At 43.0% G+C, this 27,892-nt stretch overlaps 1 protein-coding gene across 1 annotated transcript; it reads left to right on the forward strand.

Annotated features, from left to right (window-relative positions):
- Nucleotides 1-637: 637 nt before the first annotated feature.
- Nucleotides 638-26,704, forward strand: LOC115355024 (NLR family CARD domain-containing protein 3-like). The gene is made up of 11 exons (XM_030045647.1): nucleotides 638-700; nucleotides 2,013-2,126; nucleotides 5,102-5,180; nucleotides 9,607-9,835; nucleotides 10,050-11,841; nucleotides 16,208-16,369; nucleotides 16,902-17,075; nucleotides 18,051-18,224; nucleotides 19,141-19,314; nucleotides 19,511-19,557; nucleotides 25,682-26,704. The coding sequence occupies exons 1-11, from the start codon at nucleotides 693-695 to the stop codon at nucleotides 26,302-26,304; spliced, it is 3,576 nt and encodes a 1,191-aa protein (XP_029901507.1). The 5' UTR covers nucleotides 638-692; the 3' UTR covers nucleotides 26,305-26,704.
- Nucleotides 26,705-27,892: the final 1,188 nt, after the last annotated feature.

The raw sequence follows: 27,892 nt of genomic DNA on the forward strand, positions 1-27,892 counted from the left end.
GAGTTTTTTTGCGATTCATACTTTATTTTGTTGATCAGTATTATGGAGAACACTGCTGATTAGTAGCTCTTAATATTAAATAAAAAAAAAATAGTAAATTCAGTAATTGAAATAAATTTTTGTTTTATTTTGGTAATCACTTTCATAGTAAACCATGAGTGTACATGGTTAGGAGTGTAATAATCCTAGTTACCATGAAGTACCATGTAGTAAAACTGTGGATACTACATTAAAACATGGTTTTTCATGTTGACTTGTTGTTGTGTGTCAGTAGCAGCTCATGTATGTGCAGCAGTGTTTCCCTGCGTGGCCGCTCAGCCGGACAAACAGCAGCGCGTTCACAGCGGAGGAACACTGCAGTGTCAACATTTGGCCACCAGGTGTCACTGTTGTATGTCCTCTGTGATGCGTACCAACCGGGAAATCAACACCAGTGGAAACAGACAGCGAAATAAACTGGATACAAATGCAGCAACAACAACATAAAGAGCCACTGAAAACAGCTTCTCTCTCTCTCTCTCTCTCTCTCTCTCACTCTCTCTCTCTCTCTCTCTCTCTCTCTCTCTCTCTCTCTCTCTCTCTCTCTCTCTCTCTCTCTCTCTCTCACTTTTGTTTAGATGTGATCAAACTGCGCACCGCTCCGAGCCCGGCGGACTACTTTCCTCAAGCTGTGGCGGCAGATTACCGACAACATGGAAAGGTACTGTAACCAGCATTTAACTTTTTAAACTTTACTGTAATCGCTGCTGTCGACTGGTGTGTAAGACAATAAAATGGAGTAAACCTGCTTTCCATTTCTGATTAGAGGTTTGATGATATGTGTGCAGCCTGCAGGCCGACACTGTTTCCGCTCAAAACGCTAAAACTTATCAAACGGCTTTATTACACTTTTAATGTGACGTTTTCAAACGTGTTGTAACCAGAGCAGGAGGGCTGCTGCTCAGGTCCCTGCAGGTCATTTTAATTTCATCATGAACCATCTGACTCCTTTGACTCTTGATATTTGCTCTCTGGTGTAGAATAAGGGTTAGGGTTAGGGTTAAGGAAGTGTTGATGAGGAAGTTTTTTTTATGGAGGCTGTTTGTTCATATTTATTCAGGTCGAGGCTGTTTCCCAGTCATCAGAACTGTTTTAGATTAACAGGCTAAAATCATCAATAACATCACTTTTCTTCATGTTTCATGAAATCAGATCTGCTCATGGTGATCATTGCTGTACTGTGTATTGTGTGGTCTCCGGCTGCTGAGCGCCCTCTGGTGGTTAATAAGATTTACAGCTGCTTGAGGCCCAGCAGCTTCACAGCTTGTTGACTGTCTGCTGCTGTCACACACCTTTCCTTCAGTCCATCAGCACAGAGCCCAGCTCACACCTCATTCACTTACATTACATTTGGTTGGATTCAGTCTTTGTCCCTATATGTGGAAATGTAACTGATTAAAAAGTAATCCGATGAAAAATAAAATAAACCAGCTTCTGTGGCTGGTTCACTAAAAGTTAATTTCTCAGCGTGGTGGTCTTCCTCTTTGTCTGCCAGGATCCAGCAGGAGAAACCAGATAGCTGTGTGAGAGACCCGTCTAAGAACGCTGGAATCAGTTTTAAACATGAAAAGAACTCCTCTGACACTGAGTAAGTTGTCTGATTATTTAAATAAATAGTTGACATTTATTTTTTTTCCCATGACCTTTCCTCTAGCGCCACCAGCAGGCCCAGCAAGACATCTGCATTAGAAATAAAGGGCCTGTTTCTCCATAGAGGGTTTGCTGAGCACCGTACTCTGTTTCAGGCCTGTCCTGTTTAAAAATCATGCAGTGACACATTCACAACCAGGAGTTCAGTGCAACCAGACTTTTGTTAATCAGCCTCTGGGAGTTGGACAGTAAAAGCACAATGTCTGACATCTGAACACATCCACTCTTCACTGAATTTCCAAAATATTCTGTGGATTTGAAATTGTAACCTTCTGCTTAAAATACACCACTGCCCCTCTTTAGTTATATTTTGTTTCAACCAGGATCAATCAGGAGAGACCAGACTCCCCTGAACCCAGCTGTGTGTCCATGAAGAGTGACTGGTCTATGCATCGTCCTGTTCAGTTCAAAGATGGCCACCACTCCATTGAACAGAGGTAAGAATTGAAAACAACTGGGGCACCCCAGTATCTCAGCAGATAAGAGCTCGTAGCACTTGTTAGGGCCAAGTCCTGATGGCAGTGTCCTGGGTTTAAATCAGACCTTAGGCCATTTGCTTCATGTCATTCCCTCTGACTCCCCCACATTTCCTGTCTCTCTCCACTGTGACTATCAAATAAAGCAGAAATAACAAAACAAACAAACAAACAAAACTGTAAAAAAGAAACAGGTCAGAAACATGGTTACATAGCAACTCAGCATCCTCTGCAGTAGTTGTACCAGGACAGGACAGGTCTAAAGGAAAGGGGGGCGGGGTGATGATTTACATTAAAGACACCTTTCACTGGAATCAAATGAAGTGGTCATCTGGCAGTGACTTGGAGTGTGTTGGTTTATCTGTAACTCTTTCATCTCAAATGTTCTTTGTTCTTGTTTCGTACCGCCCAACCTCCTCTAACAATGAATTTCATGAAAATCTGAAAAACATGCTAAAACAATGCGATTTTACGAAAGAAGTCATATTGATGGGTGCTTTCAAAATCATCTGGGAGGACAGGACAAACAGGAAGGCCCTCAAACAGACTACAGATATTTTGTTGAAACACAATTGATTGATGGGCCTATTAGAATAACCACCCCTTCTCAAACGTAGATTGACTTGATCTTTGGTAACAGACCTGAAAGGATAGTGAAGACATTCAGCTCAATGTTGCACAATGTTTTTCCAACATGTGTGAGAATCTCATTCCAGTGAAGATCACGTTTCCCACTTTTAACATTAATCACATAACACAGAGCAAAGTGCAAATGATGATAAGTTTACTGAAACCCTCTGCAGCCAAAGACATTTATGTTATGGACTCAACCATGCTGTAATTCCTTCAAGAATAATTGGCACCACCATTGCAAACACCATCAACCTGTCAGTTTCACAGGGAGTCTTCCCAAATGCCTGGAAGACAGCCATCATATGAGCCATTTTTAAGTCAGGAGATCCACAGGCTATCTGTAATTACAGACCAATCAGCATCTTGCCCATGGTGTCCAAAGTTGCAGAGAAGTGTGTGGCAGACCAACTAATTTCCCATTTAAACAATACCCCCTTCTCACTGCATCCCATACAGTTTGGTTTCAGAGCTCATCACTCTACAGACACTGCAGACTGCTTCTTTGAAGAAAAGTTAAAATCAGTGATGGACAAGTGAGGTAGTGTTGGGGCTGTATTCCTTGACCTGCAAAAGGCATTTGATACAGTAAATCACAAGATCCTCATTGCCAAACTCTCCAAATTGAACTTTTCCCACAATGATTGCAAGTGGACAGAAACATATCCAGACAGAAACATATCCAAATAACAGAACTCAGTGTGTTAAGGTTCACAACCACCAATCAGATGCTCTTAACACTCACACTGGTGTTCCACAAGGATCTGTACCAGGTCCACTTTTGTTTAGCCTTTACATAAACGACTTGCCCTCTGTGTGCTCTGATGTAGAAATTCAGCGATATGCTGATGACACAGTGATTTATGCTCATGGCAGCACAAAACAACAGACTGCAACAGAACTCACTAAAGCATTGGGCCACATCACAGCTCGTTTAAATCCATCATGCCTTCAGCTGAATATAACATAATGTCTGTATGGTTTTCTCCCAAAAAAAAAAAAAAAAAAAAAACATGTACCATTTCAGAACCAGTTATAATTACAAAATTAATAATTAGTTAATTAATTAGTTAATTAATTAATTAGTTTCTGAGATCAAATATTTGGTCATCCTTATTGATTCTCAGCTATCTTTCAAATCTCATGTAAAAAAAAAAAAAAGTTTTGCCCATTTAACTTCCGATGTACCAGAAATTCAGTGACCACTGATGCACCCAAGTTGTACATGAATTCAATGATAATGCCACATCTCACCTACTGCTCAACATGTTTTGCACAAGCTAAAGTACATAAGCTTCTGGAAACTTTGTACAAACAAACCCTCAAAGTTTTGGACCGGAAGCCAAACAACTACAACCACTGCCACATTTTAAGAAAATAAACAATTTTGAGTTGGGCTAATCTAATCAAGTATGCAAATCTCTGCCTTGTATTTAAAATCTTCCATAACATTGCTCCTCCTCCACTTCAAACATTTATCACACAGAGGTTCAACCTGAGGAGACTGTCTTGTACCTATAAGAAAAAGTGCCTTCTCCCACTCTGCATTTTCAGTGAAGGCACCAGAGAAATAGAAGTCAGTACCAGCACGTATTAGAGAACGTAGTACTTACCATTCCTTCAAAGAGCAGCGGAAAATGTGGCTTTTGAATAAACAGCTGTGTGTACATTAGTGCTGCAACTGCAGCTTCTGCTGGCGTCTTAACAGCCGTCTTGTCCTGCTTGCCTGTCTCTACTATGTGCTTCTGTCTCGTTCAGTGCATGTTGCTGTCCACTCTATATACGGTCTATGGTGTGCTACTGTATATGCCATAGTGTCATATATGTGCTTTTATGTGCTGATATGTGCTGTTCTGCTATGGTCTGTTATTGTGAGCACTCTGCCGTAGTACTTTGTGTATGCTATACTTAAATGTACATTGTTTTGTCTGCTTGCCACTGTCTGGTGATCGGGCCTTTTATGTGTTGTTGTTTCTCTTACGTTACTTATGTAGTTTTTATTCTGTAACACATGCATTTTAAATATTGTAATTTTAGGTTGACTTTTACATGTCTGACCAGGGACAACAGATGAAAACTAGCCTCACAGTTACAGTTTAACTGTTCATTAGTGTGTACTGTCCCTGAAAAATCAACCAATAAATAAAAAACATTTTGTTGTTATCCAGCTTTACTCAGCAGAAGTGTGAGGTCATGATGAGATACAGAACTGATCTGTCAATTGAGCTCCTTCACCTCCAATGATTAGAGTGGCATTTACAGTGTGTGTGTGTGTGTGTGTGTGTGTCTGTGTGTTTTCTCTACAGAGTCCACCAGCAGAGCTCAGATCCTCCCAGTGGTCAGCCAGCCCCGGGGCATCAAACAGACCTGGACTCCATATTTAAGGTGTGTAAATGCAACTAGGGATGGCCAAAATGGAAAATTTTCTTGGTTGACCACCGGGCCTCATTAATCGGTTTATTTCGGTTAACCGAGAATATTATTTGACTGTCTGTAAACCTTAAAAGAATAACCACAACAAACAACAGTTTCAGACATTTTTTTAAGTTTCTGAGTATCATAAGTGGTCATGGAGAAATCGTTATTTAAGTAGGCATGCCGAATCCTGTCGGTGCTGACATCGCCGGGTTAAATAACATACTGTTGTGTTTGTTTCTATCATAACAAAACGCCAACATTTGTAATAACGGTAGGTAGGTTCACTAAACCATCCCAAACCAACCGGTAAATCAATGTGGCATGTACCAGTGCACACTGGGTAATGTAGTATAGCCAAATCGCAAGGGGAGAAATAGAACAAGACAGGGTACTATGAGCTCACGAGAAGTCCCAGTACGCCGCAAAAACTCCCGGTACGCTACAGGCTTTTGCCAAGTAAAACACGGGTTTTCAATCAAAGCAACTGCTTATATTTGCTAACACTAACCCTAAACCTTCACCTAACCCTACCCTTAACCCTTTGCAAAAGCTCGTGGATAAAACTTGAGCACTAAAACATCGTAGTTCCGCCCTCATTGAATGTATGCGCGCTCCTGTCGGCTCCCGCGGACAGGGGACACAACACCTGTACTCCGTACCGGTGCATACCGGCCCACTTAAAGCATCATAATTCTGTTCGAAGTGAACAAACGCACGTCACATTCCAGGCTGACTCAACTTCTTTTTAACTGACAAGATTATTTGGTTAAAGTTTAAACGGTCAACAACCGGTCAAACGGCCACCGGTTAGCATCCCTAACAGCAACACCTTTTACTTCAGCTATAAATTTGATGTAAAACAACCATTCTGGTCATAACTTCTTGTTTCATTGGGCTTCAGTCTCTGTAAGATGGATATGAGGTTTGTGTTCTACAATTTTATAAGGAAAGTCTCATTCATATTGTTTAGTTCTGGTTAGTTTTAGTATATTGTTTAGAACTAAATGAGAGGCAGCACAAACACTTCAATTCAATTCAATTCAATTTTATTTATTTGTATAGCCCAGAATCACAAATACAAATTTGTCTCAAAGGGCTTTACAGAAAAATACAACATCCTCTGTCCTTAGACCCTCACATCGGATGAGGAACAACTCCCTAAAAAACCCCTTTAACAGGGAGAAAAATAGGAAGAAACCTCAGGGGAGCAACAGAGGAGGGATCCCTCCCCAGGACGGACAGACGTGGTAATAGATGTTGTAAACACAGATAACAAACAATAAATGTATGGTAATAGATAGGTGGCGGATGAGGGATGATGACGCCAAGGCAAGCTGGATGCACCAGAGCAGCAAGGGACCCGGGCCACACAGCCACCTACACCACGACGACCTGGATCTAAAATAGACAGCACGCACTCGGACAAACACACATCAACCATTCACACACACTCACACAGAGACAAAGGTGGCACATTAATTATCTGGAGAAGACTAATTGATAATTAGCTCCGTGAGAGCAATAATCTCATAATCTCGTCGGCAGGTGAGTGCTTGGGTTACTTCACTGAGACAGAGAACCAGCCCACCGTACCACTAACCGTCAGCCATAAGTTAGGCCGAAGAGATGAGTTTTTAATCTAGATTTGAAAGAATCAACAGATTCAGATTGCCTGACGTCAGCAGGGAGGTTATTCCATAGCAGCGGGGCACGATAGGAAAAGGTCCGGCCACCTGCTGACTTCTTCTTAATCCTAGGTAAGCAAAGCAGCCCCGCATTTTGAGAGCGGAGAGCCCGCGATGGAATGTAGGGTTTAAGGAGATGTGAAAGATAAGATGGGGCAAACCCATTTAAGATTTTGTAGGTTAACAGAAGCACCTTAAAGTCAGATCTAATATGCACAGGAAGCCAATGAAGGGAGGCCAGAATTGGAGTAATATGATCAAATTTTCTAGTTCTAGTTAAGACCCTAGCTGCAGCATTTTGAACCATCTGGAGACTTTTGGTGCTGGCCTGTGGGAGACCTGAAAACAGGACATTGCAGTAATCAAGTCTGGCTGACACAAATGCATGAATTAAGGTCTCTGCGTCAGCCATGGACAGGGAAGACCGAATTTGTGCTATATTACGTAAATGAAAATAGGCAGTCTTGGTGATATCCTTAATGTGCCTGTCAAAGGATAAGCAGGGATCAAAAGTAACACCGAGATTTTTGGCTGCCGCACTTTGTGAAATCACACAGTTGTCAAGTAGAACTGTTAACTGTTCAAAACAGTGTCTATGTCTGGGAGGGCCGACTACTAACATCTCAGTTTTATCTGAGTTTAATAGCAGGAAATTTAGTGACATCCAATTCTTTACCGCAGCCAGACAGACCTCTAATCTATTGATCTCTGTGGGATCATCAGCCTTTATGGGCAAATGAAGTGAATGAGTATCATCAGCATAACAATGGAAATTAATACCATGGCTACGTATAATTTGTCCAAGTGGCGAGATGTACAGGGAAAAGAGAAGAGGACCCAGGACTGAGCCCTGAGGTACCCCGCATTTAACATTGGAGAATTTGGATCTAGTATTATTGTACATGACAGACTGTGTTCTTTCAGATAAGTATGAGTTAAGCCATGCACGAGCCAGGCCCGTGACACCAAAATTCTCAGTTAGTCTCTCTAATAAAATGGAATGATCAACAGTATCAAAGGCTGCACTGAGGTCCAGTAATAAAAGCACAGAGGTAGAGTCCGCATCAATAGCCAACAGAAGATCGTTGGCAACTCTAGTAAGTGCTGTCTCAGTGGAGTGACAGGCCCTGAAAGCTGATTGGAAAGGCTCATACAGCTGATTCACTGCCAAATGGGTGGAGAGTTGTTGAAAGACAACTCTCTCGAGCACTTTAGACATGAACGGGAGATTGGAAACTGGGCGATAGCTATTTAAAGAACTAGAATCAAGATGTGGTTTCTTTAAAAGCGGTCTGACCACAGCTGTCTTAAAGCTGCTGGGCACAATGCCAGTACTAAGAGATAAATTAACAATATCTAGCATTGTAGAGCCCAGTAAAGGCCAGGATTCTTTATAAAGCTTGGCAGGTAGCGGATCAAGAAAGCAGGTTGTCGGTTTAGAGGCTATCACAAGCTTAGATAAGGTATCAAGTGAGACAGCCTCAAAAACCGAGATAGTAGGGACTATTGGTGAGCTAGCGACTGCCAATGAGTCCGCAGGAGCTGCAGCGGATTCAGAATTAATTTTTTGCCTGATTTCCTCAACCTTGTTGCCAAAAAAGTCCAGAAAATCATCTGCTGTAAGTGATAAGCTAGTAGCAGATGGCTGTTTTTTCGTGAGCTTTGCTACTGTTTCAAAGAGAAATCTAGGATTATGTTTATTAGTGGCGATTAAGCGGGAGAAATAGGCTGCTTTAGCCACAGCTAGGGCGCGCTTATATTTCAATAAACTATCATGCCAGGATAGGTAAAAAACAACTAACTTCGATTTTCGCCATTGTCGTTCCAATCTCCTGCAGGCCTTCAATGTTTCTGATGTAAGAATCACCACAAGGAAAACAGTGACGGTCACCATATATTCTAAATGCAGGTACAGCAGTGTACTAATAATAGGTTTTTTTCTTAAATTGTACAGTGCCCAGTTCTCAAAAAATCAACAGTTTTTCTGATTTACAATATGTACATGTTGCAGACTCAACGAAATCAAGAGACACAGTCTTTGGGTAAACAAAAGAAAATAAATGTAAAGGACCCCAGTTGTTGCCAAATCAAAGAACAGAAAAAAAAGATCTGACCCTCACTCAATCTTGAGTTTGTCCACCTACAAGTTACATAAAACAGAAAGCAAACTACTCTGTCCTCCACACATAAATACAGTGGATGGCAAACATCTCTTCCCTAGTGTCTGCAAAAAAATTGTGTGTGCAAATGTACAGGGTACCCCAAACATACAAAGTCCATTCCCAAAACAACAACAACAAATAATAGAACGGCCTACTTTAAATACAAGAACCCAGACTAAACAAGGTCTCGGTCTGAAGTAAGAACGCTTTCAGCAAGTCAAACAAGGAAATGAGACAGAGAGGGGGGACACAAAGCAACAGTGCAGCTTATATAGTAGAGTGGGGTGTAGTTGACTGGAGGATGATGGAGGTCTGATGAAGATTGACAAGGGAGGAGACCAACCATGAGAGGCCAGGAATGAGGAACAGAGATGAGCATGTAGTCTGAGCTGATCATGAACAGCTGCTTCAGATGAACTGGTCGACCACACAGAACCTGAGGAGGCAGATAGAGGAATAAAGAAAGACGAGGGGGAGGAAGACAAAACAAATCCAACGCAGGGTGTGCAGAGCATTGGCACATAACAATATATTATTGTGTTCCAGATGCTGGAGGAGAACTCTGTCGCTTTTGTGAAGAACGAGCTGAAAAGGATCCAGAAGGTTCTGAAGCCAGACTACCCAGAATGCTTAGGGAGGCAGAGAGAGCATGAGAAGGTGATGGACGATGAGGAGGAAGAGCAGAGGAGCAGCATCAGAGAGGCTTTTGTGCAGATCACACTGCACCTCCTGAGGAGAATGAAGCAGGAGGAGCTGGCTGAGCGTTTGCAGAGCAGTAAGAGACTTTAAACAGTTTGAACATGATGGACTACATGTTGGTAGACCAGAGAACAGGATATCTTGATAAAAAGTAATTCATGAACATGGGTCTAATGAGCACAGTTTTATAATTTGTGAGTTAGATGTGATAGAGCTGTAAATTTGAGTGTTGTCAGCATATTGTAACACCTGCTTATTGGTGCACTTTTAATTAATTTTTTTCCATTCAGAAACCTTTGCTGCAGTCTGTCAACGTAAACTCAAATCTAATCTGAAGCAGAAGTTTCAGTGTGTGTTTGAGGGGATTGCCAAAGCAGGAAACCCAACTCCTCTGAACCAGATCTACACAGAGCTGTACATCACAGAGGGAGAGAGTCAAAAGGTCAATGATGAACATGAAGTCAGACAGATTGAAACAGCTTCCAGGAAACCAGCAGGAGCAGAAACACTGATAAAATCTGAAGACATCTTTAAACCTTTACCTGGAAGATATCGACCAATCAGAACACTGATGACAAAGGGAGTGGCTGGCATTGGGAAAACAGTCTTAACACAGAAGTTCACTCTGGACTGGGCTGAAGACAAAGCCAATCAGCATGTACACTTCACATTTCCATTCACTTTCAGAGAGCTGAATCTGCTGAAAGAGAAAAAGTACAGTTTTGTGGAACTTCTTCATCACTTCTTTACTGAGACCAAAGAAGCAGGAATGAGAAAGTTTGATCAGTTCCAGGTTGTGTTGATCTTTGACAGTCTGGATGAGTGTCGACTTCCTCTGGACTTCAACAACAACCAGATCCTGACTGATGTTACAGAGTCCACCTCAGTGGATGTTCTGCTGACAAACCTCATCAAGGGGAACCTGCTTCCCTCTGCCCGCCTCTGGATAACCACACGACCCGCAGCAGCCAATCAGATCCCTCCTGAGTGTGTTGACATGGTGACAGAGGTGAGAGGCTTCACTGACCCACAGAAGGAGGAATACTTCAGGAAGAGATTCAGAGATGAGGAGCAGACCAGCAGAATCATCTCCCACATCAAGACGTCACAAAGCGTTCACATCATGTGCCACATCCCAGTCTTCTGCTGGATCACTGCTACAGTTCTGGAGGATGTGTTGAAAACCAGTGAGGGAGGACAGCTGCCCAAGACCCTGACTGAGATGTACATCCACTTCCTCGTGGTTCAGTCCAAACAAGGGAACGTCAAGTATCACGGCACTGAGACAGATCCACACTGGACTCCAGAGACCAAGAAGATGATCCTATCTCTGGGAAAACTGGCTTTTGAGCAGCTGGAGAAAGGCAACCTGATCTTCTATGAAGCAGACCTGGCAGTGTGTGGCCTTGATATCAGAGCAGCCTCAGTGTACTCAGGAGTGTTCACACAGATCTTTAAAGAGGAGCGTGGGCTGTACCAGGACAAGGTTTTCTGCTTCATCCATCTGAGCCTTCAGGAGTTTCTGGCTGCAGTTTATGTCTTTCTGACCTTCACCAACTCTGGAGTCAATCTGCTGACAGAAAAACAGCAAACCTCTCCATCGTCCATGACATCAAGAAATATAGAAGAACTCCACCTGAGTGCTGTGGACAAGGCCTTACAGAGTCCAAGTGGACAGCTGGACTTGTTTCTCCGCTTCCTCCTGGGTCTTTCAATGGAGACCAACCAGCGTCTCCTACGAGGCCTGCTGACACAGACAGGAAGTAGCTCACAGACCAACCAGGAAACAGTCCAGTACATCAAGGAGAAGATCAGAGAGAATCCCTCTCTAGAGAGAAGTATCAACCTGTTCCACTGTCTGAATGAGCTGAATGACAATTCTCTAGTGAAGCAGATCCAATGGCACCTGAGTTCAGGAAGTCTCTCCACAGACAGACTCTCTCCTGCTCAGTGGTCAGCTCTGGTCTTCATGTTGCTGTCATCAGAAGAAAAACTGGATGTGTTTGACCTGAAGAAGTACTCTGCTTCTGAGGAGGCTTTTATGAAACTGCTGCCAGTGGTTGAAGTCTCCAAAACATCTCTGTAAGTGTCCAGATAACTCTATAAAACAAATGTCAACATTTTCACAGAAAGCAAAATAGAAGCATTTCTAAAGTCACTGTTTACCTGACTTTGAGCCTCACAGCAGGAATGGTACCAATAATGCATTTTATCATCCTGAGAACACTGGCAGAGTGTTAGCTTTCTGTCACACTAACATATGGTGTGTCTCAAAACGCGCACTTCCGTTAGTGCACTGTCTGTAAGTACACTTAGCTGACAGTACACTTACCGGCACAGTGCGCGAATTTCGACAGTGAAGGATGTCTCAATTGGCGCACTTCTCGTTGTGCACTTACCGGCCGCTCACCTGTCAGATCCGGCAGACCTGACAGGGTGGGCGCGGTACCAGCTGGTCCCGTGGCCGGCCCGCATGATGCCGACCGGAGCCACGGCCGGCCCGCCTGATGCCGACTGGAGCCGCGGTCGGCTTTGGTTTTCAGTGGTAAAGTTATCCAGAAGTAGACGTGTACACATCCTATCTTCAAAATAAAAGCATCACCACTGCTTCTAAGGTATTAGAGTTTTATTTTTGTAAACAACCGGAAGTGACTGTACTTTGCACAATCGCTAGCTTGAGAGTTATCCGATAACGTCGAAGCAATTTTCAAAACAGACGTTATTTGGACAAACTAACCACATATTTGGAATCTACGTAGTTACTTTCTCGCCTGAAAAAAAAATTAAAACTTAGTAAAGTGACATATTAACAGTCGTAAAACAAAAAGTCAACTCAGCTTTTTTAGGTAGCTACTTCCGGTCAGTGGTGCCGTTAGGGTGAGAAGTGTCCATCGTTCCACACTCAACTTTTTGACCGTTTTGAGTGTGCATCCGGGTATTTGCAATGCACTGCGTTTTGTTAGTATTTTCAGTGTGAACACACTTATGCACTCAAAACACTAAGTGTAAGTGCAGAAGTGCGCGATTTGAGACACAGCAATAGAGACAAGCTAATACACACTTTTATCATTTGCAGAGCAAAGTATGGGAGGTGAGGCCCTCAGTGTCTGCTTTTCTATCAAATTTCTATCCAAACAAATTCAAAATTGGAGAAAACATTTTTCTGTATCATGCAACAGTTTCACAACAACATTCTGTATCTGCTGGTTGCAGCGCTTCATTGAAGCAACACTTATACTACATGAAATATTCAAAGCCAAGATGCCATTGTTTCATGACTACACTATCACACTAAATAGAGAATATCTAGATATTTTGTTTATCATTTCATACACATTTCCCTGTAATCCAGCAAGACATATTTAGTATCTTTGGGATCTCTGCTAGAATCTGAAATAAAGTTCTGTGGGTTTGAATAAGGCTTGGCTCAGCTGCTTGGGTACTGAGCAGGACTAAAACAGGGGCTAATTTTACACTGGTTGTAAAGGCCCTGCAATATCTGACACTTTTACAGTGGATTTTAACTTTCTTTTACTGGTCTGTTAATCCAGTGATGGTCTTCCAACAGATTATTTGTCACATCTGCTTTTAAAGTGATTGTTCTGATTCTTACCCTTACAGTCGTATTTGCTGGTCCATGTGAATGTGATAAGTTTTGTTTGGTTCATCAGCTCCTTCACTGTATTGAGCTTCATTGGGACTAGTCTTCTCCAGAATGAATGAAGTAAATATAACACTGACGCTCCCTGACGCTGACGCTGTGACGCTGCTCCGGAAGGTCATTGCTACACGTTTCTCTCTTTCCCTCTCTCTTGCTCAAATTAATCTTTAGACATACAAATTACGTATCTTCTGTAGTTGGTAAGTTTTATAACTTGATTACCTTGCTAACGTGATAAGTGCTACTTCCTCCAGAGTCGATAGACTAGCGGAGCTACTCGCACTCTGTTTATTGGCTTTTTACACTAGCTTTAGCTTTAGTCTAGCTGTTAGTTAGCTCTGTGTCGCTGCAGTAAATCCAGCCTAGGACAACGATGGTGTGCAGTGACTGCTCCGCTTTCTCAGATAGGATGTTTCTACTAGAGAGACGTGTCCGTGATTTAGAGCAGCTACTTTCAGCTAGGGATACGTTAGACATCACGGGCACTCCAGATAGCCTCAGTCCCGGGCCTGATAGCCGGCCCGCTAACACTAGCTTAGCCTCGTCGGCAGATGCAGCGGAGTTTGTCTCTGTTCGCCGGAGTGGGAAGGCTCACATGAGCAAGCAACCGGTCGTGTGGCCTGGTTTGCAGTCGCCTTGAGAGAGTTGTGTTTCAACAACTCTCCACCCATTTGGCAGTGAATCAGCTGTATGAGCCTTTCCAGTCAGCTTTCAGGACCTGTCACTCCACTGAGACAGCACTCACTAGAGTTGCCAATGATCTTCTACTGGCTATTGATGCTGACTTTACCTCTGTGCTTCTATTGCTGGACCTCAGTGCAGCCTTTGATACTGTTGATCACTGCATTCTATTAGAGAGACTAACTGAGAATTTTGGTGGCTTGTTCATGGCTTAACTCATACTTATCTGAAAGAACACAGTGTGTCATGTACAACAATACTAGATCCAAATTCTCCAATGTTAAATGCGGGGTACCTCAGGGCTCAGTTCTGGGTCCTCTTCTCTTCTCCCTGTACATTTCGCCACTTGGACAAATTATACGTAGCTATGGTATTAATTTCCATTGTTATGCTGATGATACTCAGCTATATTTGCCCATAAAGGCTGATGATCCCACAGAGATCACTAGATTGGAGGTCTGCCTGGGTGCGGTAAAAAATTGGATGTCACTAAATTTCCTACTGTTAAACTCAGATAAAACTGAGATGTTAGTAGTCGGCCCTCCCAGACATAGACACCATTTTGAACAGTTAACATTACTCCTTGACAACTGTGTGATTTCACAAAGTGTGGCAGCCAAAAATCTTGGTGTTACTTTTGATCCCTGCTTATCCTTTGACAGGCACATTAAGGATGTTACCAAGACTGCCAATTTTCACCTACGTAATATAGCACAAATTCGGTCTTCCCTGTCCATGGCTGACGCAGAGACCTTAATTCATGCATTTGTTTCAGCCAGACTTGATTACTGCAGTGTGCTGTTTTCAGGTCTCCCACGGGCCAGCACCAAAAGTCTCCAGACGGTTCAAAACGCTGCAGCTAGGGTCTTGACAAGAGCAAGAAAATTTGATCACCTTACCCCAATTCTTGCCTCCCTTCACTGGCTTCCTGTACATATTAGATCAGACTTTAAGGTGCTTCTGTTAACCTATAAAATCTTAAATGGTTTTGCCCCATCTTATCTTTCAGATCTCCTTAAACCTTATATTCCTTCACGGGCTCTCCGCTCTCAAAATGCGGGGCTGCTTTGCTTACCTAGAATTAAGAAGAAGTCAGCAGGTGGCCGGGCCTTTTCCTATCGTGCCCCGCTGCTGTGGAATAGCCTCCCTGCTGCTGTTAGGCAATCTGAATCTGTTGATTCTTTTAAATCCAGACTAAAAACTCATCTCTTTAGCCTAACTTATGGTTGAACAGTTAGTGGTACGGTGGGCTGGTTCTCTGTCTCAGTGAAGTAACCCAAGCACTCACCTGCCGATGAGATTATTGCTCTCACGGAGCTAGTTTTCTATCTGTCTTCTGCAGACAATTAATGTTGCACCTTTGTCTCTGTGTGAGTGTGTGTGAATGGTTGATGTGTGTTCGTCCGAGTGCGTGCTTTGTCTATCATTCACTCAGGCCTTCATGAAGTTGGTGGTTGTGTGGCTCGGGTCCCAGGCTGCTCCGGTGCATCTGGTTGCCCTTGGTGTCCTCGTCCCTCATCTGCCAACTGTCGCTACACTTATACACATATATCTTTTATTGTTTGTGTTCTGTGTTTACAACATCTATTGCACGTCTGTCCGTCCTGGGGAGGGATCCCTCCTCTGTTGCTCCCCTGAGGTTTCTTCCTATTTTTCTCCCTGTTAAAGGGTTTTTTTTAAGGAGTTGTTCCTCATCCAGTGTGAGGGTCTAAGGACAGAGGATGTTGTATTTTTTTCTGTAAAGTCCTTTGAGACGAATTTGTAATTTGTGATCCTGGGCTATATAAATAAATAAAATTGAATTGAATTGAATTAAACCAGCAAACAAGGTGCTTTTGAGCAGTGAACAAAAGGTGGAGAAATGTTTTGAAGGACGCACAGCAACACGTTTGTTTGGGATTCATTATCAAAGCTCTTTCCAGTCTCTTTGCTTCAAAAATGGCAGAACTGCTTTTTTTTTTCATGAACTGCCGCTGCATCACCACGCTCTGGTCCCATATTCAATCCCCAGCCTGGAGTGTTAAATAAAACCTGGCTGAACTATCAAAACATCAGTCACATTAAAGTATAATAATTGTGTTTTGATATCTGTGCATCTTCATCCAGGCTGAGTGGCTGTAATCTGTCAGAGAGAAGCTGTGAGGCTCTGGCCTCAGTTCTCAGCTCCCAGTCCTCCAGTCTGAGAGAGCTGGACCTGAGCAACAACCACCTGCAGGATTCAGGAGTGAAGCGTCTCTCTGCTGGAAACTGCAGACTGGAGGCTCTCAGGTCAGTATCAGTGAGCATGTAAACGGGTGAACCTGCAAGTTCAACAACCAAATTTAAGAGACATTTTATTAAAGCACCATACCAGTGATTTTAAATATTTGGTCCGTTTTCTACACATTTCACATTGCAGCCAACTATTTTACAAATCAAGTGGGGTTACTGAAGATTTCAAAACATATAATCAAAATCTTTAAATTTTCATATTTGGATTTTCGGTTGCAAAATGTTGAGATGTCAGAGGTGAATGCAGAGTGCAGATAAAGGTGTTAACAGGACATTTAATGAATGCATGTGTGAATGTCCAGCAGCCTGTATACAGAGACTGGACTTCTCTCATGTGGTACATTGCAGCTGAAGTGTCTAATGTGAGCAAAGTTTGACATTTTTACCTCAACAACATCCCACCTTCAAGTGAAGCTCAAACTTCTTCAATAGAAGCAGGACCGAACCAAAAAAATATAATTCACATTTAAGTATAAGACCATAAGAAGACCATAAAATAATGTTTTGATATCTGTGCATCTTCATCCAGGCTGAGTGGCTGTAATCTGTCAGAGAGAAGCTGTGAGGCTCTGGCCTCAGTTCTCAGCTCCCAGTCCTCCAGTCTGAGAGAGCTGGACCTGAGCAACAACCACCTGCAGGATTCAGGAGTGAAGCATCTCTCTGCTGCACTGGAGAGTCCAAACTGTAGACTGGAGACTCTCAGGTCAGATTATGATGTTTTGTGTTACAATTTGTTGTAAGTAGAACATCAAGTGCATGTTTCATTTTTCATTTTTATTCGTGGTCATTTTGTTTGCTTTGAACATGTTGTGTGGTGTAAACCCTTTATGATGGCAATATGTAAATCATATCTTTTCTGCTGTTCATTTAATGTTCTTACAGAGACGGTTTGCAGGGTTCCAGTGCTGCAAGCTTTATCTCTGAAACCAAATCAGGAGAGAAAATGATGAGAATTGATTCTTGTTAAACCGATGTGAACAGCTGGTGTTGTAGCTGGATTTCATCCACAGTGGGCTCTGATTAAGGAGTGGACACGGAAACAGATAATAGTTATGCAAACTTTATCCAGACACTTGAAAAGAGGTACAAAGCATATAGATGTGGTATCTGAAATATAAACAGAAATAAATAACCATGTGTGGTTTGGCCAACTGTCTGATTTTATAACTAAATAAAACCTTAACGTACTCCACTATCACATTAATAGATCTGACATCATCACACATTTGGGAAGTAAAGATGATAAGTAGAGTTTCTCTCCTTTAAACGCAGCACTGCAATATCCATGAACCATCAGTCACATAAGGTTAGCTGCATTCACCTGGTCTACCTGACTGCATGTCCAGCCTGTATGCTAGCTTCAGTGGCCATTAAAGGCAGAAACATGAACTTGCTGGACTCACATCATAAAATGATCTCCAACCTGTAACAACAAGAACGACACGCTCAGCGCAGCAGAAACAGCTAAAGGATGTGCTGCCATTCGTCACAAACACACATCAAGTGTCCTCACCCCTTTACTGCCTGCAGCAACTGGCATCCACTGGCAAAGCACACCATCACCATGTGGCACTGCAGTGACTCCACAGTCAGCAGCGCCCCCTGCTGGCCACACAGAGAGCAGTCATAAAGTTTCTGAGGGAAATCTGCACCAAAATGTTTTTGTGTGTTTTGTCAGGCTGAATCAGAGCGAGCTCACAGAGAGAAGCTGTGAGGCTCTGGCCTCAGTTCTCAGCTCCCAGTCCTCCAGTCTGAGAGAGCTGGACCTGAGCAACAATGACCTGCAGGATTCAGGAGTGAAGCGTCTCTCTGCTGGACTGGAGAGTCCAAACTGTAGACTGAAGGCTCTCAGGTCAGTGCTGATCAACCTGTCCAACATGAAAATTTAGTTCCTGATTTACATGAAGCTTCTACTGTCAATGAAGCTGTTCAGCCTTTCACAGTAGCCATGAAGCCAACATTTAGCACTGATTGAGGATATTTCATTTTTTCCTCTCATCACTGCCTCTGTTGTTAAGACATAAAAAAACAGAACGGACTTAGAGGAGCAGTTTCCTCCAAAGGGTTTTTCTTGGTTTGGGCACCACCTTTGATGTATTTTGGGGGTAATTTATACTGTTTTGAATGGGGATTTTTAATTTCGTTGTTCTTTTCTGTGGTTTCCTGCTGATTTCTGGTGAATTTCCTGCATTTCCTGCATGTTTTGGAAAGACGTCAAGCTAATTTTGCCAAAGGGTTCATTTGAAAATCTAATGATGCTCATAAATCCTGGATCTAGAAAAGCCCAGAACTGTGTGGAGCTGGAGGAGAGACAGAGGAAGGACGCTGTTTCTCCTCTGACAAACAAAAAACTACAAATCTGAAGTTCAACCTTCATTTAAACCTTCATTTACCTCTGGACTAACACTAACCTTCAGCCTGGAGATCAGATCATTTAAATCCAGATTAAAGTTAATCTAGAACTATTTTAGCCTAGAGTTATTCCAGATTAAAATGGCATTTTAGTCTGCGACTGGGCGTAATCCCCGTCTGGGAAACCGCTCCACAGCTGTGGATCAGAAATGAAATCAGTTAAAATGAAATTACAGTGCAGATCACTGGGCTAGTTTTACAAGCATTTGAGTTCATTTTCATATCTAATTTTAGAGCGTCAATCCCAACATAAACCTCGTCTTAAAGGAGAGTTTACCCTCAGAGACTAGAGACTCTATTAAAACACACTGTGTGTGTGTGTGTGTGTGTGTGTGTGTGTGTGTGTGTGTGTCCAGGCTGTCAGGCTGTCTGCTCACACAGGAAGGCTGTGCTGCTCTGGCCTCAGCTCTGAGCTCCAACCCCTCCCATCTGAGAGAGCTGGACTTGAGCTACAATCATCCAGGAGCCTCAGGAGAGAAGCTGCTCTCTGCTGGACTGGAGGATCCAACCTGGAGCCTGGAGGCTCTCAGGTGTGGAGAGACACACACACTGTCTTCTAGAGGCCTGAGAGGCGTTTTCTCAGTCATGCTGAGAAGCTGAGTCATGTTTAATGTTGAAGGTTTCATGCTGGATATGAGTGATGTTTCCACTAAAGTTTCTATGAGGAAAGTTATTAAATGCTCATGTTTCTATTCTAAAAATGCTCTTTGTTTATTCCTCCTCCAGGGTGGACCATGGTGGAGAGCAGATGTTGAAACCAGGCCTGAGGAAGTGTAAGTGTGTTTTTACTCTTATTCCTAAAAACACAAAGCAGCAGACATTTGGTCACATGATGTGAGTTTGACTCTTTATTCAATAATGCACACATTAAAAGAAGACAGGCTGAAAAATGTCTGCTCCATAGTTCAACAGTTTGCTCTTTCCACTGAAGTGAACATGCAGGATGACTTCTCTACTCAAACTGGGAACAAATGCATGAAGAGCACTAGTTTAGTTGGAAGCAAATCAAATTAAACATGAAGTATTTTTCTAATATAAACACCAACCAAATACAAGTTAGACTATTGTAGTAATACAGAATTATCTCCACTTCTATAACAAAGATATTAAATATGAATCATTTTCTCTGGAGATGGAAGCGCAGATGGGAAACCCTTCTGTAACCAGTAGGTGTCACTGATGAACTAAATGTAAAGAATAATAATAATAAAAGCCGCTGTAAGAATTTGGAGCAGTGAAATAGAGACACAGGACACGGATGTGGATTTTGAATGAATTCTGAATGGATATTAACCATAAACCACATGAATGCAATGTACAATGTGGCAATTACAGTTCACCGAAATAACCAAAACAACAAACCCTGTACGCACAGTAAAGAAAATAATAAAGACCCGGGTCATTGTTAAATGTAGGGCCCTTTAAACTTTAAAGGGTCATTTTCACATTTTCCTGCACCTTAAAAATACATAAAATACATATCTACAAGAATTCATCTACTCATGATGACTTTTTTCACTTTTTATCACAGTGATGTACATTGTATTATGCTATAAACATCTAAAATTATGTTTCATAACAGCAAAAAGTTTAGAAATTAAAGGAGAACACTTGCCAATTAGTTCAGTGAGATAGAGCATTGTCCTTCATGCCAGAAACTGTGAGTTCAAGTCTCAACTGATGCAAAATGCACATGACAATGCCACCTTTCTTTTTATCTTCCTATTCTCCACTTGCTCAGAAATGCCTAAAATTGCCCGGCCCCAACCATTGCTGCGCAGCAGCTATAATTACTGATAATATTCACAAATATATTGTGTTGTTCAACTGCCGTGTATAAACATGCAGCCTCATTTTTGCAGATATTAAACTATTTTTTCACCTTTTAGTTTAATGTCCACCCTGTCTAAATGATAACAAAAAAACATCAAATTGAGCAGCACATGAGGAAGACAGTAACACACAGACTGACAGAAGTTTTACATTTTATTAGGGCTGTCAAATGATTAAAAATAATCTAGTAGTACTGCAATTAACCAGTGCAGTACTACTCTGTGATTAATCCTGATAAAAATACTAATACTACTTGTATTTTGGTGGGGAGATCAAACAAATACATGTGTGGTGTTGGAAATAAAGAAATTACAAACTAGTGTGAGAAATCTCTTTCTCTTACTTTATTATTCCAAGTCAGAAATGAAACGTGGAGAAAAGTGAACATTCCCTTTTCCCACTTAAGGCCCTTACAGATCTCAGAGCCTGGAGTGGCGTTCCAGAGACAAACTGAACCGTCCCGTTTGTGACTCGCTGCTTTCAGCTCGGCTGCTAAATATGTGTGTGTGTGTGTGTGTGTGTGTGTGTGTGTGTGTGTGTGTGTGTGTGTGTGTGCAGTTCAGTCCTACCACGCTTGACGTCGGTGTGGAAAATGTGAGCGTTGTTCAGGTCACAGCCTTCCAACAGGTTGTGTATCCTGTGGGCTGGACTCGCCATCCAGTCCTGGAAAACTTCTCCAAAACCTGAATCTCTGAAATCTCCTCTGAAGTCTTGGTCCATCGATTGATGAGCTCACTCTAAAAACACCTGACCTCAGAATAAGGGTTAGGGTTAGGCTAACCCTAACCCTAACCTCTAACCCTAACTCTAACCCTCACCCTGACATATTAAATATTTTTTGAGTCCAAAAAAGGCAAATAGCTGCACTAACCTGACCAAGGTTGACAGCTCCTGAATCCCAGTACCGGGCGTCAGGTCCAGTCATATGGTCTGGTATCAAAACAAATTAAACAAGCTTTACGAGTCCCCTTACGAATCCAACTGCCAACCGTCTCCATATTTAACACCCACTATCAGTTTAAATAATTTTTTTTCCCTCGAAAATTAGACCCTAGCCCTCCATCCTCAATCTTAACTAATCTAATTCAATCAAATCTAAATTTAAAAGCCAACCTCACCCTAAATTTAACCTTTTAATTTACACCTGACCTTAACCTTACCCAAACCCTAACCTCTATTAATTTACACCTAAACCTAACCCTACTCTAAACTTAACCTCCTAGAGTTTATACCTAAACCTAACCAGACCCTAAACTTAACCTTTTTAAATTACACCTCACCCTAACCTTAACCTTTTAAAATACACCTAAACCTAAGCTTATCCTAACCCTAACCTTAACCTTTTAAACTACACCTAAACCTAACCCTATCCTAACCCTAACCTTAAACTTTTAAACTGCACCTAAACCTAACCTTATCCTAACCCTAACCCTAACCTCTTAAACCACAACTAAACTTAACCTTAACCTTTTTAAACTACACCTAAACCTAACCTTATCCGAACCCTAACCTCTGTTAATTCATACCTAAACTTAACCTCACCCCAACCTTAAACTTCTTAGATCTAACTTAAACTAGTCATTATCTAGCCAAACAGACAGTTTTCCTGCTTAATAAATTTACCCAGCCCACCACCCCCCACCCCTTGCGCGTGTAGCATGGAGGACACAATGCCTCCCGTTTCTGCCTGTATTAAAACACAATCAGTTACCAGACCTTTGCGATAGCTGGGGAATTTGAGGGGACAGGAGCCTGTAATAACGGGACCCATCCCCCCACTGACCCCATGAAGTTGTTCTTCAGGGTTTTGGCAGTTCAGTAACGGACGTGGGTCAGTGCCTTTTCACGCCAAAACTCACAACCAAAGCCGCTCGTACTACCGAAATTGGAGATGGAATGTGCGTGAGATATTGAGTGTTTTATTCCCCTAACCTAACATATAAAATATTGATTTATTTATTCCCAGTGATTTAGTGTGACACTCTAAATATTTCTTCAGATATTTATTCAAGTAACTTTGGACGGATTCCAGTTACTGAGAGCGGACAGGAGAGCGATGGAGTGTGGTAAGAGGAAAGGCGGGGGCATTATGATGTTTGTAAAGAACAGATGATGTAACCCAGGGCACATAACTGTGAAGTAGCAGCGCTGCACGAAAGACATCGAGTTGCTAGTTGTTAGCATTTGGCCATATTACATCCCGAGGGAGTTCTCACACGTTGTCGTGATAACTGTATACATCCCTCCGTCGGCCGATGCTGCAGCAGCATGTGAGCTCCTACACTCTGTTGTGTCTCAGCTGTAGACATCACACCCCCAGGCCCTTCTTCTCATCTCTGGTGAGCAGTCATTCTTCCCTGTCCTCCACTCTCCCCACATTTACTCAGCATGTGAAATGCCACACCAGAGACAATAAAACACTGGACTTACTGTATGCAAACACTAAGGATGCATACAGCTCCTCCCCCCTCCCCCCACTGGGCCGGTCTGATCACACCTGGTCTATCTGCTTCCTGCATACATACCTATGGTGAATAAACAACCACCCACCATTAAGTATGTGAGAAGATGGTCAGAGGAGTCCAGCATGGCACTGAGGGACTGCTCTGAAACCACTGACTGGGAGGACATCGATGGCCTGACAACCTGCATCACAGACTACATCAACTTCTGTGTGGACAACATCATGCCTACCAGGAAAGTGCGATGCTTCCCCAATAACAAACCCTGGGTGTCCTCAGAACTGAAAGCCCTACTGAACGAGAAGAAGAGGACCTTCAGATCAGGGGACAAAGATGAGCAGAGGAGGGTGCAGATAGAGCTGAAAAAGGAGATGAGGAGGGGCAAGGACAGCTACAGGAGGAAGCTGGAGGAGCGCCTCCAGGGAAACAATGCCAGAGAGGTTTGGAGGGGCCTGAAAACCATCTCGGGCCACAGCGGTGACAGTGGGAGGGGCCCAGAGTTGGGCCACCAGGAATGGGCAAATGAACTCAACCTGTTTTTCAACAGATTTGATTCTACCCCCATTCCTCCCCCCACCCAGCAGAGCCCAGACCAGCCTGTGTTGCCCTTCCCCCCCCTTCCACCCCCCCCCCCCCCCCCCCCCCCCCCCCCCCTTTCTTGCAGCACCTCTGACACCGGCGGCACCCCCCTCATACCATCCAACCCTCCTCGCCTCCACATCACAGACCACTTTCACCTTCCCCCTCATCAGTCCACAGGAGCCACCCTCCTACCCCCACCCCAGCCTCTCCATCACAGAAGAACAGGTGAGAAAGGAGCTCAGGAAGATGAAGGCGAGGAAGGCTACTGGCCCAGATGGCATCAGCTCCAGACTGCAGAGAGACTGCGCAGACCAGCTCTGTGTGGTCTTCCGGGACATCTTTAACCTGAGCTTCAGTCTGGAGTGAGTCTTAACTCTGTGGAAAACCTCCTGTGTGGTTCTAGTCCCCAAGACTGCGCATCTCAGAGAGCCCAACCACTTCAGGCCGGTAGCCTTAAGTGGTCCCACCTGATGAAGACAATGGAGAGAATTATACTTGACCGTCTTCGTCACCTGGTGAGCATCAAGCTGGACCCCTGCAGTTTCCATATTGCCCAGGCATTGGTGTGAAGGACGCAGTCATTTACCTGCTCAATCGATCCCTTTCTCACCTGGAGAAAGCACCTCCAGTGCTTTCAATACAATCCAACCATCACTGCTCAAGGGGAAGCTGGAGGGAGCCGGTGTGGACTGCCACCTGGCTGAATGGACCATCAACCACTTCACCAACAGACCACAGTACATGAGGCTTCAGAACTGTGTTTCTGATGTGGTCATTTGCAGCACGGGGGCTCCACAGGGGACAGTGCTCTCTCCTTTCCTCTTCACCCTCTACACATCCGACTTCAGACACAACACCAACAGCTGTCACATTCAAAAGTTCTCAGACGACACAGCTATTGTTGGATGTGTATCACAGGGGAATGATGGGGAATATAGGGAGGTCATCACCAACTTTGTCGACTGGTGTGAACTGAACCATTTGTACATCAACACCAGCAAGACTCAAGAGATGGTGTTTGACTTCCGCAGGAAGGTGCCATACATCACAGTAGTGAACATCCAAGGATCGGGACATGGAGATCGTGGAGTAGTACAGACATCTTCACCTCAACAATAAACTGGACTGGACTAACAACACAGATGTCCTGTACAGGAAGGGCCAAAGTCGTCTCCACCTGCTAAGACGACTGAGGTCCTTTGGAGTCTGTAGGACACTGTTCTACGACTCGGTGGTGGCATCTGCAATATTCTATGCAGTGGTCTGCTGGGGATGTGGAAGCTCTGAGGGGGACAGGAAATGACTGAACAAACTGGTCAGGAGAGCTGGCTCTGTCTTGGACTGTCCTCTAGACACCATCGAGGATGTGGGACAGAGAAGGATGTTAGCCAAGCTGACATCAACCATCGACAACCCATTCCACCCCCTGCATGAGACGGTGGGGGTCCTAAGCAGCACCTTCAGCAGCAGACTGCTGCACCCACCCTGCAGGAAGGAACGTTTCCACAGGTCCTTTATTCCCACTGCAATCAGACTGTTCAACTCCAGTACTGTGTAATGTTGCACTGTGCTGGTACACACTTGCTGCTGTGTTTTTGCAGACTGACTCTTGCACAAGATTACTGTTTTTCTTCTTTGCACTGTTTTTTTAACTTCCTCATATTATGTATAGTGTCCTCATATTATATATAGAGAATTAGACTGTGTATATTGTATATTGTATATTGTGTCCCTTGTTTTGTATTGTCTCTCCCAATGCTGCTGCCTGTAACACCTGAATTTCCCCTATGGGGATAAATAAAGTGTTATCTTATCTTATCTGTTTAACCAGTCTGGGCTACACTTCTATACAGCAGTTTGACATCCATTCATCACATTCCATAATGTGAATGAATAGTTAATATAGTCACTGAAGAATTCATAATAATAGCGAAATTAAAAACAAACATATGGATCAGCTGAACAAGTTGTGAGCTGAGATCAAACTTGTGTCTATATTGTGTTTTGTTCTGTCCATCAGATTCCTGTCAAGTCAAACTGGACCCAAACACAGCAAACAAACACCTCGTCCTGTCTGAGGACAACAGGAAGGTGAGACTGGTGGAAGAGGAGCAGCCATATCCTGATCACCCAGAGAGATTTGACTCCTATCATCAGGTGATGTGTGGAACTGGTCTGACTGGGAGGTGTTACTGGGAGGTCGAGTGGGAGGGATGGGTTAATATCGGAGTGACTTACAGAGGAATCAGCAGAAGAGGATACAGTGATGACTGCAGGCTTGGAGGAAACAACAAATCCTGGAGTCTAGAGTGCTTTAATAGAAGTTTCATTGCCCGACACAAAAACAGAACAACAGCTGTTGGTGTCCGTTCTTCCTCCTCCTCCTCCTCCTCCCCCCCCTCTGGCAGAGTAGCAGTGTATCTGGACTGGCCTGCTGGCTCTCTGTCCTTCTACAGCGTCTCCTCTGACGCTCTGATCCACCTCCACACCTTCACCTGCACCTTCACCGAACCTCTGTACCCGGTGTTTGGGCTTTGGTTTGAGCTGAACACTGGTTCTATGTTGGAGATACAACTGATGGATGCTGCACCTCCTCTCAGCTCTCCATTCAGTCCCTCAGTGTCTCTGTGTCTGATGGAGTAACAAAACACTCACACTGCTGCCCAGAGACAACTGCTGAAATGATGTACAGGATCTCTTCTCACACACACACACACACACACACACACACACACACACATCAAAGTGTGTATTATTCCTCTTCTACTCCCTGTGTCACACACACACACACACACACGTACAACAACATGGATATTTGATCTACAGACTTTGAACCAGACACAATCTACTTACTGAGGATTCATTCACTTTTCTAAAATTAAAGTTTATTGTAAATGTGAACTATTGGAGATGATTTTTAAATCTTTACTTATTGTCACTCTTTTGGCTCCATCTGAAGTTTGGTTGTGTTAACCTTTGTTAACAGTTAAGATTATATTCTGAAAATCCAGGAAGTCCATAGTGTAAATGCTGTGTGCAGAAATTAAATCAACTTATTTAGAGACATTTTTTGCATGAAACTCAAAAAGCTGTAAAAACTGAGCTGGTAGAAATAAAGATGTGTGCACGTCGGATTAAAACCCAGCTGGATCTGTTTTTGGAATCAGAGGAAAAAACTGGATTATAGATTATGGTTCAGAAATTATGACCCAAAAGTCTCACTAATCTGTGTTTCTGTGTGTGTGTGTGTGTGTGTGTGTGTGTGTGTGTGTGTGTGTGTGTGTGTGTGTGTATGTGTGTGACTTGATTTTGTGGAAGAGAACACAAAACTCAAATCTTCAATAAATGTGTGCATATAGATTTTCTTTTGTTGTGGGGTTTTTATTTGTGTGTTTGTGGTGGGAAGTTGTGACTTTCTTGGACTTTCGTTTCAGCTGCTAAACAAAAATCAACATTGTTGATTTGCTGAATGTGTCTGGGTTAGGGTTGAGAGAAAAAAAACAGTATTATTACTCTTTATTTTAACTATATTATTAGATTTGTGAATTTCCAAGAAAAAAAAACTCAGATATTCTCTGAGGTTAAAGTGGTATAGTTACAAAAAAACTAAATAAATTATGAGAAAACACATTAAAGTCATAGATTTATGAGTAAAATACATGAAAATTCTGAGATTATATAGTCACAAATTGGTGTAGAAAAAAACTGGAAAAACTTCACCTCCTGTGGGATTCAGTCAGAAGGAAATCCTGCTGGTTTGAGTCCAGAATCACAATCTTCTCCTCAGCATCTGGACTCTGAAGAGACGTTGCTGTGACTTGGGCCGATTCAGAAGAAAACAATATTTTCAGATTTTTTTTCTCTGAATATCACCCAACCCTCCCCACCTTGCTCTGTATTTTTTTTTATTATTTTTTTTTTTACCCCTACAGTGGCACTGACACACCCTGATAGAAAACTGATGATGATGGCACAATGTTTTCAGTTTTCCAGGCCTGTCATGATCTTGTTGGCCTCTAGGTGGAGCGCTGAGCACATCCATTCTGTCTGGAGTCCATGAGACTGGCAGGTGAAATCAATCAGCGCTCCTCCAATCAGGAGGGGAAACCATTTTGTCTCGTTTGCTTTACGACCAACAAGACCTCTGTCCCCGTGCGCCCCTCAAAGCTCTGCTTTGGTTTGGTTTTTTCTCAGTTTGGTAATGCCGTGTATTTATTTATTTAGCTCCATT

Source organism: Myripristis murdjan, chromosome 23 (assembly GCF_902150065.1).
Source record: "Myripristis murdjan chromosome 23, fMyrMur1.1, whole genome shotgun sequence".
Lineage (NCBI taxonomy): Eukaryota > Metazoa > Chordata > Actinopteri > Holocentriformes > Holocentridae > Myripristis > Myripristis murdjan.